Raw genomic sequence first — 12516 nt, 5'->3', positions numbered from 1 at the left:
TATATTTTGGGGCTTGGCCCTTTTTCATGCTGCCCCCAGATTCTCTGAAGCAGCCGAGTACCCCAACCGTCCCGCTCCATCTTGGGCCATCCAGTCCTGCTTGGGTGCTCCCATGGGGTGGACCTGGGCTTCCCCTCAGCCAAGAGAGCTCTAATCCTGCAACTCCAGTCCCATGTCACAGACTCAAACTCTCCCCTGTGGGCCTGGGGAGAAAATGAAGTCCCTGGGTCTCTGCAGCCCTTCCCGGGTGGCTCTGTCACTGGCGAGTCTCCAGGGTACTCACCCCTGTGCCTTGAATCATTAGTTAGCTCTCCTGATACCCACACCAGGAGGTGGCAGGAACAGGGCCTGGGACCGGGGACTCTGCCGTGGACAAAGCCGGAGCTCCTTACTCTCTGCCTGTGGCATCTCCAGTTTCCACCTCTCCTTTTAGAGCACAGGGTTGCTTCTGCCTTCGTGATGCCCAGAAGCACATAGTCGCTTGTCCCAGAGTGTGACCAGCAGTCTCCTAGGTGTCTGTGACCCTGAGAGAAGCTCTTTGACCCTGACCTTGACACTGTGCCTCTTGAGGGTCACCTAAGAGAAGTAGCTTCTCCCAGGGACTCTCTGCTCCCCCCAACATTTGGTGGTCACCAGCAGGGTAGGTGACACCCCATTTTGGAAACGGGCTCAGAGCCACACAGGCAGTGAATGGAGGTGCTGGGATTCAAATGTCTGCTCCCCCACTTTTCCCGCTCAGCTGCCTGCATTTACATCAGAGCTGGGCAGGCACAACCTTCTGCCACACTGGCAGGTACAGTGGGAAGACCCTGGGTAGCACAGGTGAGGGGCATCAGCAGAGGGAACTGGGGAGAAGTCGCCCTCACCACAGCAGCCCTAGGAGGATGTTGCCTGGCTCCTGGGGCCTGGGGAGGGGACAGGTGCTGCTGGGAGCACTGCCCCTGGTTCTGGGTTCAAGCAGGAGACTTCCAGGAGCCGGCAGCCCAGCCCTTTGCTGTGAGTTTTGGAGCTGGGGGCACGCGGGGAAACCCAGCAGATCTGTTCTCCCTGTCTGGCTGATGTTCCCTGGGCCCTGTGGGACCTGTCACTGTGTCACTGCTGGGATGGCTTTGTGACGTTCCTGATATTCCCAGACACTCTTCCCGTACCTCCAGGGCCACGGTAGCAGCTGATGATGTAAAGGGTGGGCCTAGGGGGTCCACTTACCCCCAGACTCATTGGCTTTCCCTGGTGGAAGAGCTCTTCCTGGGTGGGGTGGGCATCCCCAGGGCCTCTGGGCTCTGCCACGGTGCCCTTGGGGTTTCCAGGGAAGAGACAATCACTGGCTGACTGTCACCGTTGACGGGCTGGCCTCAGAGGCAGGTGGGCTGTGGGCAGGGCTGCCTGAAGCCTGTTGGAGGGGGCTGGAGCCCAGGTCTTGGCCTCGGCCATCTCAGGGTGTCTGTAGCCCACACATCTGGGGCCCAAGAATGAGGCAGATGCCCTCGTCCTGGGTCTCGTTTTCCCATCTGAAAAGCCTCGTCACTAGGGAAGGTGGTAGGTAGGACACGGTGTGGGTGTAATTCGTAGTCACTAAAACCAAAGGACAGGCCACCACGGCCAGCAACTCTAGGGGTCTGCAACACGGGGCTGGTGGGAATCAAAGGCCACAGGAGGAGACATCACCATGCCATTCACTTAGCGGTGTGCGCCCAGACCTTTCACGGACAAAGCCACACCCTGGAGACGCAGGAAGGTCCCTGCTGGGGGCTGGGAGCTGGTTGCCTCTTACCTGGTACCTTCTCTCCACGGCCATCTCCAGTTTCCCCCCTGCCTTCCAGAACTGTGGGGTCTGCGTGAGCTGACACCGCTAACGAGCGGAGGAGCTGGGCGTGCCTTCAGGACCGCTGGCTGGGAAGCCTGGCTTTTCCTGCTCTCTCCCCCTCCCGCCTGCCGCCCCTACCAGCCCCCCAGCTCCACCTGTCTGGTAGCCCCTCATCACGGACTGGAGACTTCACTTGGGTCCCCTGCTTGATCACCAGGCCTCCCGCGTGGGGGCGAGGGGCATCACCTCGGTTTGCTCAACTCAGACGGGCTGTGGATGGACAGCGACAGAAGGCCAAACTCCCATCCCCCTGTCTGTCCACCATAGTGCCTCATGCCTCCCTAAGCAAAAATAACCACCCCCCAAACATCTCAAGTTGCCAGTGAACCCGGAAACAGTCCCTTCTCTTTTCTCCGCGGTGTTGCCCCTTCTTGTTTGATCCTAAGAATCATCTGGACACGGGCTGAAAACACCATCACCTGGGCCTCATGGCTGGCTGTCAGAATCAGATCTCCAGGGAGGCACCTGGGAAGCTTTGCCTTCAGGGTGTCCCAGGTGACGCTTCTGAGCAGGCCAGTTTGCAGAATACCGGCCCCTCCCATCCTTCCTGTCCTGCGGGCCATGCTGGGCCTTGGTGATGCTCCTGACGCCTCCTGGCTGCGGGCACTCTGCCTGGACGTCACACCTCCCTCACCTGAGCAAGCCAGCAAACCTCCCGAGCCTCCCTTTGCTCACCTCCAAAGCGGAGGGAGATACCCATCCGTGGGACCTTGTGGGACCAAATGGAAGACTACGTGCAAAGTGTCCCACACGGCCGTGGCACACAGAGGTGGCTCTGTACATGTTAGTGTCATCTTCCGTGCCAGATGCAAACCAACTGTGAGAATCTGGGGAGGGGCCCTCCTGAGGCCTGGGATGGTGTGCACCCTGGGTCCTGTAGACCGTCTCAAGCACCTTAGAGGAGGCCCCAGGAGAGGCTCCTTCAGAGATCCCCAGCCATCCCCAGCAGAAAAGGCTACTTCCCTACACAAAGCCTGTGTGTCCTTTTACAAGTGGCACCTGCCAATCCTGACACCTTCCCCGGGCTGCCCTGAACCTGGGAGGGTGTGGCTGGGGCTGGCATCCTGGGGTGGGCCATGGTGACTGCCTCTGCTCTGTCTCCAGCGCTGGCCATTCCCATGTCCTCCGTGTTCCTGGACCCTCTCACCTTTTCTGGATTTTTTTTTAAGGGATAGTTTTCCTAGTCTTCTCTGCCACCTCTGTGGGTCACGACAGGGGCGCAGAGCCACAGTTGGGAAAAGCTGGAGGGCGGTGCTATTGGGGTCGGGACCCCGTGTGGGAGTTGGCGAAGGGAGCAGGAATGTCCCTCACTGTTCTGCAGGAGCTGGCTGGTGGCGTCACGAGGAGGGGACTAACGGTAGAGGGAGGAGAGCTGGTTGCTTCTAAGGGTACAAGCTGGGTGACCTTGGAACACCCCTTCCCCTCCTGAGTCTGTTTCCCCATCTGTCAAATGGAGATGTTGGACCAGATCATAACCTTCAAGGTCATTTCCAGTTCTATCATTCTTTGTCTTATGGTTGGGAGCAATCATAAGATTCATTTATACTGTAATTTTATTTTTGTTTATTGAAATAGGAAAAAAAGATGTACCCCTTGTCCAAGAGTGTTTGACTCTCGACCCCCTCTCCTCCCCAACCCCACCGAATTCCCCGTCAGGTTTCCATCATGTTCTCTGATAACCCTTCTGTTTTCCTTGAGAGCGGGTTTACATTTAGTTGTGTGATGGTTTGACTCAGGCCGGGCTCACCCAACAGGGTCGACCTCTGGGGGCTGGGGACGTGTCGGGGTTTGACGTGGGGATCTGCCCCAGACACAGCGCGGCAGGAGCTCAGTTTTTTCCTGTGGGATGAAGGAAGCAGGGAATAAATGATCGAGATGCTGACAAGCCTCAGGACCTGCCTCCGGGAACCTTGGGGTTTCGCAGTGTGCTCCTGGGGTGGAGGTGGGGTTAGTTTGCAGGGTTGTCTCACAGACTGGAGGAGACAGTAGGTTTGGGAGCCAGAGACTTAGGACGGGTCAGACACAGATGGGACTTATATTTCTTATGCTCTTGGGCTCCCAGGGAAGCAGGGGGTTGGGGCTAGGAGGGCCATGGGCAGAGGGGCAACGCAGAGGCTGCTGGCTATCTCCACTAAGCCCCATCACCCACCGAGGCCTCAGTTTCTCCATCTGATACATGAGGGTGAAATGATCCACAGAGATTCTTCTAACGCAAAAGGTCAATGAGCATAGAAAGTAGAATACCAGGCTCAAGGCCACAGGGAAGTTTCAATCTCAACCACAGAGTGCAAGTCCACTTTTTTTTTTGGAAGGCAGGGTAGGGTGAAAAGATCTCCTTTCCTTATTTCCCAATCTTTCCAGTGCTACCTTCGAGATTCTTAACTGTTTCTGTGTTTTGTATCGTCATATTTATTTATTTAGTGGTACTGGGGATTGAACCCAGGAATACTCTATCACTGAGTGACATCCTTAGCCCTTCTTAGTTCTTATTCTGAGACAAGCTCTCACTAAGTTGCCCAGGCTGGCCTCAAACTTGTGATCCTCCTGCCTCGGCCTCCCGAGTTGCTGGGACTATAGGTGTGTGCCTTCATGCTCAGCTGTATCATTATTTATTTAATAAATTGCTTTAGATGGACTCATTTTTTCCCCCTACAATTCAATGATTTTTAGAATATGTGAAATTTTGCAAGCAGGAGGAAGTTAGGAGGTGGGGGAGCCCCAGGTGCTCTACCGCCCCCCCCCCTCTCCCTGCAGCTTCTCTTGCCCCTGACCTCAACAGGGTAGCCTGTCTCTCCCGGGATCAAAGTTCACTGGGCGTTGTCTTCTCCAGGGAGTGGAAAAGCCCTGGCTGTGGGGACCCAGACACCAGAGGCTTCTGGTTAATTTGCTCCCAGGCCCTTGAGCTGATATCTGACTGCAGGAGGTGTTGCTTAGAGATGTGGGCTATGGTGTCTTCCTTCTTTTGGCTCCTGGTTGTGGAAGCCTCAAGGGCCAGAGCAGGCAGAGAACCTGGCTATCCTCCCCTTCAGCCTCCCAAGCCCGTATGCAGACTTGCAGGTTCCCATGACTTGGCTGTGGCACTGGTAATCATATGTGCCCTCCAGGGAGAGCCCCAAAGACTCTGCATTGTTGCATGCATGTGATAAGGAGCGACTCTAAGTAAAAAGAAAAAATACGGCGTTTAAGCCATTGCTTCCAACTGAGTGCTATAAAGTGAAGGCTAAATGCATTTGAAGTTTCCCTGTCGTGTATGTTCATATATTACAGAAGGACACATGGCAACATTTTCCTATTTGATTAGTGATGTGTGCTGTTTCATAAAATAAAAACTCTTGCAGGAAAAAGGAATAAAACTGTCTCCCTGGGCCCAGCATGGCTAATGGAGGAGCGAGTGTCCCCCTCCCTGCAGCGCCCCAGGTGGGGTACAGCATGAGGAATCCTTTCCAGAATGTTCTTCTCAGCAGAGGTTCCTGCACGGGACCAAGCCCTAGACATTACTGCCAGGCTGCAGGGAGGAGGTGGGGGAGGAAGAAGTGAGAGGCCCCACCAGGGGACCATCACACATTCCACAAACCAACGTGTCTCAAAAAGTCCATGTCATGAAACAAAGCAGAGAACTGTTCTAAGTAAAGGGAAAATAAAGTGATATAGGTGGTGGGGGGCCCCAGGTGCTCTGTCTACCCCCCACCACCTCAGCTGCTCTTGCCCCTGACCTCTACAGGGTGTATGTGCTCATTATTTCCGGAAGCCACTGCTCACCTAGCCTGTCCCTCCTGGATAATAAAATATAATACGTAAAATGTGATTAGACCCAGGCTAAAAATTTATCACAATGAAGACTTTTTTGGTTTGGTGGGGGGAAAATCTGAATATGGACAGGATGTTAGAATTAGGAAATTATTTCTAATTTTTTTAGTGTGACAATTGAGATTCTGTAGAAGAAAAAAATCTTATCATTAGGAAATAATGCAGGTGAAAGAATTTAGGGACAAAGAGTCATGATTTCTACAACTTACTTTGAGGTAGTTTCACAAAATGGTACATATATATGAATTTATGTATGTGCATGTGTATATACACAGATAAAAGAGATATCAGTACAGAAAGCGAGAAAGCAAACAGGCAAAATGTTAACCCTCTAATCTTGGTGGAGAGTTTTTTAAGAGCACTTGTTGTATTATTCTTTTAACTTTTTGGTTTGTGTGAGTATTTTTCATAATGGGCCAAAATGACCTTGGGTCTAGTTTACGGGCTGAATACCTATAGAAATATTGATTCAAAGCCGGCATGGTGGCACATGCCTGTAATTCCGGTGACTTGGGAAGCTGGGGCAGGAGATCACAAGTTCAAGGCCAGCCTGGACAAATAAGTGAGACCCTGTCTCAAAATAAAAAAAAAAATAAAAATAAAAAGGACTGGGAATGCAGCTCAGTGATAGAGAGCCCTGGGTTCAATCCCCAGGACAGCAAAAAAGGAAAAAAAAAAAAAGAAGAAAAAGTTGACAAGTTCATTCAAACTCAACTCCATGGTCAGATCTGCTTGTGGTTTCTAACCTGGTGTTGGAAACTCTGCCTTCTCTGCTGAAGACACCAACGGCCGAGGTGACCGTCCTCCTCTCAGGTCTGCTTATCCTGCTTGGCTGTGGCAAAGGCCACATCCTTTTAAAGGAAGGTCATTTTGACAATCTCGTATCTACTGACCTTTAAAGAATATGAATCAAGTCACATGCCATTTCTACACCCTGCACCCCCCGCCCACCCACCACACTCTACCCCCCATACTGGGGATTGAACCCAGGGCTTCTCATCTGCTTCGGCAAGTGCTCTACACCTGAGCTATAGCCCAAGTCTTATTCTTTTACTTTGAGACATAGAATCACTAATTTGTCCAAGGCTGAACTTGAACTTGTCCTTTTCCTGCTTCAGCCTCCTGAGCAGCTGGGTCCTTTCTATCTTCACTGACACAAGCACCCATCTAGCACAATGTCCTCTTCTACAGCTGAGAAACTGGGGCCCAGAGAGGGAAAGGGGCTGAGTGGAGATCACACAGTAAGTTACTGGCAGAGCTGGAGTTAGCCCCTAGGTCTCCAGAGAGCCAAGCTGAGACTCATTTCTTCCAGCCGCTCATCTTTAGAGAGATGGGGTTGGTCCTGGACATTTGCACGGCTTCCTCTCGCCACGTGGTCAGGGAGACTTCAGCTTTACATTTTATTCTAAAGCCAGATGCAGCCCACAGAAACCGAGAGGCAGCAGATCAGAGTGGAGAGAAGAGGTGCTGAGTAAGCCCGTGACCACAGCCAGAGGTGATAGACAGAAGTGGCAGTGAGGGAGGTGACAAAGCAGACAGCAGAATTCAGAGAACCCCGAACCCTGGAATCTTCAGTGCAAGGGCAAACAGTCCCAGGACATCCCACCCACAGACAGAGGCCTGCTATTCCAGAGAACTAAAAATTGGGGGTACCGTGTGCATTACGCCCACTAGGTGGATGGGGCTTTTGTGGGCCATGAGGGCTGACTTTGCAGTGGAGCCCTGGGTGGTGGTCCCTCATAGGTGCAAATCCCCTCCCAAGTGAAAGCACCTCTTGAGGAGAGCAGGGGCCATCCTGTGACTAATCTCGCATGTCAACAGTAGGTGGACTTCAGTTTGGAGCCAGGCTGCCACTGACTCGCTGTGTGCCCTTGGACAACTTACTGAACTTCTCTGAGCCTGTGTGAAACGGATAGTCGCAGTGCCTGCATCCCAGGTGGACACAAAGGCCGGATGATGTTGACATTGGCTTAGAGTTGGTGGTTCAGTAAAGTGGAAAGAGTGGGCTCTGGGGGAGGAGAGTCCAGGCAGAGGAAGGCCAAGGGCCACAGCTCAGAGGCAGGGCGTGCCTGACATGTCCAGGGAGCCTCAGGGGACCCCAGGGTGGCCAGAGCAGAGTTGAACAAGAGGACAAGGAGCAGTCGGTGAGATCTCGAGGTGGGGTGGGGAGTCACATTGTGTTTAATTTCACCTCCTCTATGTTCTGCTGGGGTTTAGTGTCTACTTATGGAAAGATACTGATTTCTCATTTGTTGCTGCTACAAAGCTGCCCCTTTAAAATAAGGGAAAAATATCAATTTAAGGAAATAGTAAGAACATCACACAGTCCACAAATAAGCCAGACCCAGGAGGAATTTCCTTGGATGACTGCAGCTGGGCCCTGGGGCGCGGATCTCTCCCTGGCCTTCGCTATTCAGGACAGCCGGGTTTGGACTGAGGCTGCCGGGCCTCTGGCCACCTCAGTCACCACCAGAACCTTGAATCCCACTCTTGACCTCTGGCCTCTGAGATCAGGAGAGGCTCCCGGGTCACCTCCGTCCACTTTTCAGATGGAGACACTGAGGCTCAGGGAGGCAGAGAGCCACTGGGAGTTTGGAGGGAAGAAGTGGTCACAGATTTCTGTCTGACTCACGGCCCCCTCTGCCCCCACCCCAAATCCAGACACTCGGACACACAGATTCCCCAGAAACCTCTCCTGCTGCCCGCAGCTCTGAGGAGCCCCCTCGGTGGCTCCCGTGCAGTCCACCGTGGACACCTGCGGGCCAGGGCTGTGCTCTGGAGGCTGGCCGGGAAGACAACTGGGCCTGATGGTGTCTGGGTTCCCAAGAGGCAGCTCTTACCAGCCACGCCAGGTGCTGAGGGCTCAGGGCGTGGGCCGGAGGGAGGGGCCAGCCCACCGTGGCCACCGCGCCTGGCACAGATGGTTCTAGCAACAGTGCCATTTGCCCCTTCCCTGTGGGCGTTGGCTCCTGTCTGTGCCAGGGAGACTGGGCCATGTGAGTTCTGAGGTCCAGGGGCGCCGGGGGCTGAGCCTCTTCACCCCTGAGTTTTTTCTTCACCTTGAGTCACATCCTCGTAGGTCGGTGGAGGCCCCAGGGACAGTCCCCTGAATTCCAGTGGCATGTCGGGAATGAGGGAGGCATCGTCCTTGTCCTGCAAAAGAGGAGTTTCTGTCCCTGCTGCTGCTCATGCATGTGGTGTGACTGGCTGTTCCCAGAGCCCTCCCCAGGGGCCATTTTGAAGATGAAAACTGAAGATCCAGAGACTTCCGTGGGGCTGAGTGACCGTTCCCAGCCTCCCTGGTCTTGAGGAAGGAGCTGGGGAAAGGCCTGCCGGGGTCAGTGGACAGGGCCCTCATTTCTGGTCCTGCTACCCGTGTCCTGGCCACCACAGGTAAGTCACTCGCCGTGTGCGCTGCCTACACAATGCTCAGGAAGGAGCGGCACGTGCCACTGCGGGACCCCGGCCTTCTCTCTCCCCTTTCTGAGCCCGCTGCTGCCTCTTGTCCCCATCTTTTGAGGACTCACCTCTGCAGACTGGCGGTCCCCACGGTAGGCTACGACGGCTGTGGGTCCCGGCAGGAAGAGCTCCATGAAGGTGAAGCAGAGCAGGCCCAGCTCCAGCCTCTGCATGTGGCTCTGGGAGGGGAGCAGAGGGGACACAGGACCAGGTCCTGCTGGGTTTCCGCTTCTCTCATGTGGGCCAGGCAGGGCAGGAGTCAGATCAAGGCACAGTGGCAAGAGCCTCAGCCCCCCGGGGGGGGGGAGTGTGCGGGGAGGGCGGGGCGGGGCTCTGGGGCTGGGGTGACCTTTGCCGCTCCACATCTGGTTCTTGATGAGCCCTTGCTGACGTCTGAGGGCTGGGGAATCTCAGGGGGTCCCTGGGAGAACTGAAGGTGGCCTTAGGGTCATCTGAGCCAACTTTTCTTGACAGGTGGTGATACATGGGACAGAAGGAGCACCCTTTACAGTGGGGGAGGGGAGGAGCGGGCTGAGGACCATGGTGCAGCTGGGTGACAGCTCCCAAGGCTGCTGACATTCAGTAGGGACCAAGTGTGTGCATGTGTGTGGGCACATGCGTGTGGGTGTGAGTGTTGGGGGAGATAAGGAAGAGCGGGTGGCCATGGGCAGAACCTCGAGAACCTGGCCCAGAGGTACTGGCCTTGGAATGGCCAATCCACCTCCTGCTGCATCGGCAGCTGTGGTGTGGCTAGTGGGGCTTGGAGTCACGGACCCAGCTTTGGGTTGTCACTGCATCCTTGACTTGCTGTGGGGCCCTAGTCACCCAGTTTAGCATCTTGGGCCTCAGTGTTCACTCCTGTAAAGTGGGAATAGCAAAGTAGACTTGGCCAATTCTACAAGGCTGCTGGGAGGCTCGTAGGTGACGGATGTAGAACTCGGGCTGGGGAGCGGGCAGTTCTAGGTCCTGGCCTTGGCTTTGTAACTGACTCGCTCCTTGATCTCAGACAGCCCCCCTGGACCTCAGTTTGTCCTTCTATAAAAGAAGGGTCAGACTCCGTGACTTGGGGCCCTGTTCAGTTCCCTGATGCTGACACAGGAGAAGGCTGACCATCCCCTTGGGAGCCTTGGGGACGGAGCAGCTGAGGGCTCAGCTGCCTGCACCTGGGCTTCGGAGGAGGTTTCCCAAGAGCTGGAAGCTCCCTCTCAGCCAAGCCCGGGGCAGCGGCTTCCTTGGAGTCAGAGGACACTTGGGGTCTGGGCACTCACTGTGGAGTTGGGGTACGGTTTCCAGATTGGCCACGGAAATGAATTCTCCAGAAATAAATCCTTGGCGATGACGAACAGGCCAGCCAGCACGCAGAAGAAGCTGATGAGGTTGGCGGTCAGGCACAGCCCCTTCTGCAAGCCAAGAGAGAGGCCGAGCCAGTGTCCAGTGTCGGGAGACTCGGGTCTGGGTGCTCCTCCCAGGCCTGCTGGGAGCTTCCTCTGTGACTCCAGAGGGACTCGCCTGTCTCTGGGCCCGAAGCTGCTCACCACACAGGAGGCTTTGAGCTACTGACCACTGAGGAGGACCCAGCCAGCTTTCTCATGCTGAGAACCCAACAGCTGATACAGGTCCACAGAGCTTGGTATGGAGGACTTCCCATTGCCACATCCCCTCAAAGCCAGCCCCGACCATCCTATACCAGATGGCCAGGGACTGGACCTGAATGAGCCACCCCCCAGGAAAGCACAGGAGTATCCCCGAAGGTGTCCCAGGCCTCACACCTAGTGTCTGCACGCCCTCTCTGCTCATCCCACAGTGGTCCTGTGTCCACCACCCTCTTGGGTCAAGCGTTATTCCAAGAACATGATGCCAAATGCAAACCCTTATCAAAGGAAAGACTGTGAACCCGTGGAATCAACAAAGTTTCATATTAGAATGGATTTCTTTTCAGTAAGAGCTCCCTGTGCTCAGGTGTCGGAAGCGGGAGTCTTACGGTTCTCAGTGCAGGCAGGCGAGGCCTGGGGATGGGCAGGTCTTGCTGAGCAGCCTCTGCTGGGCTCAATGCCCCAGCTGCCTCCTATTCTCTGTCTCTGAGGGGGGTAGGGGACAGCCACACCCAGTCCAGGCTGAGGGGCACAGACATGGCAGGACCAGGCCAGGGATTCCGGGGCAGAGGGCGGGGAGGGGCAGGAGGACCTGCCGTGGGTGGAGGCCATGGAATACAATATGCAGGTGTGGTCCTTCCGTCCGTCATCTGTCCGTTTCCACCCACTCAGTCTGGTGGGGGATGCCTGCCCTGCGCCCGCCTGGACCACTCTTGGCTACGGAGATGCTCTTACAGCCACTGCCCATGCAGAATGTAGCATTGGGCAAAGAGCTGTGGGGACACAGAGGCTGGCAGGAAGACCTCCAGGAGGACAGATGTAAGACTGTCACAGATGGGAAAGGACAGGGAGCCCGGGCAGCACAGGCAGGACCACGGTCCCATCTGCCTGGCAGAGGAAATCCAGGTGCGGGCTGGGGCCTGCTGACATTGGAGGCAAGCTGAGCGCGGCCGGGGACCCGGGAAGGTTGACAGTAGTGGAATGGCTTGGAGGGTCTTGTATTCCACAGCGATCCCTCAGGCTGCTGTGTGGAGAGCAAGCTGGATGTCCCCTCCAGGACAGAGTGACAGGGCCACCACTGGGGCTGAGGGAGGACAGGGGATGGCGAGAAAAGTGAGGAGCAAGGGGTGTCCAGAAGCAAGCCCCAGACTGGGGAAGGGAAGCAGACCAGGCGTGGTTCTCAAACTTCCCACTTGGGGGACTTTGGCTTCTGGGAGGATGGCCACATAGTGACTGAGATCAAAACGCCAGCAAAGCTCCCTTCTAGACTGGAGGGACCAGGGTGCCGTTTCCTACTGAGAGGATCAAAGCCTCTGGGCTCCTCTCCTCCCAGCCACCCTCACCTGCCTGCGTTTGGACCTTTCTGCTCAGGGGCCCTCTGCTGTTCTAAAGGCCCGTGACTGCTCCCAGCAAATCCTCCTGAGCTGCCTGTCCAGTTGCCACTGCACACAGGTGACCTTAGTTACCCCCTGCTTGGGAGGGCGGGAATGATCTCAAGGCACCAACTCACCAGACAGGACTTGGGAAATGTCACCACCGTTAATGCGGAGATCCCTGAAATGAGAAACTGCAGGCCCCATGGGAAAGTCAAGGGAGGGAGAAGCTGGGCTTCTTGAAACCCACAAATTCCCCTCACTCCACTCTCCAAGAAAACCGCCCGCTGGTGGCAGGCGAGGAAGAGAACCTCTCCCCAGATAAAGCCAGCTCCTCCCTGGGCCTTGCACTTGGAACATCCTGCAGTGCCTCTGCTCCCCCTTCCCAAAGCCTCCCCTCCCGCTGGGACCAGCCACCGGC

At 55.5% G+C, this 12516-nt stretch overlaps 1 protein-coding gene across 1 annotated transcript in view; it reads right to left on the bottom strand.

Annotated features, from left to right (window-relative positions):
* Positions 1–8642: 8642 nt before the first annotated feature.
* The window catches only part of Ms4a10 (membrane spanning 4-domains A10), a 6034-nt gene continuing 2160 nt past the window's right edge, over positions 8643–12516 (bottom strand). Inside the window, exons 3-6 of the mRNA XM_015506781.2 lie at positions 12233–12289; positions 10399–10530; positions 9199–9309; positions 8643–8824 (exon numbers count right to left, since the gene is read on the bottom strand). Coding sequence (XP_015362267.2) covers positions 8708–8824; positions 9199–9309; positions 10399–10530; positions 12233–12289 — 417 coding nt within the window. The 3' untranslated portion in view covers positions 8643–8707. The remainder of the gene's footprint in view (positions 8825–9198; positions 9310–10398; positions 10531–12232; positions 12290–12516) is intronic.

This window comes from Marmota marmota, unplaced genomic scaffold (assembly GCF_001458135.2).
Source record: "Marmota marmota marmota unplaced genomic scaffold, marMar, whole genome shotgun sequence".
In the NCBI taxonomy this organism is placed as follows: Eukaryota; Metazoa; Chordata; class Mammalia; order Rodentia; family Sciuridae; genus Marmota; species Marmota marmota.
Note: the sequence above shows the minus strand (reverse complement) of the source record. Positions and strands in the feature narration are given on the sequence as shown.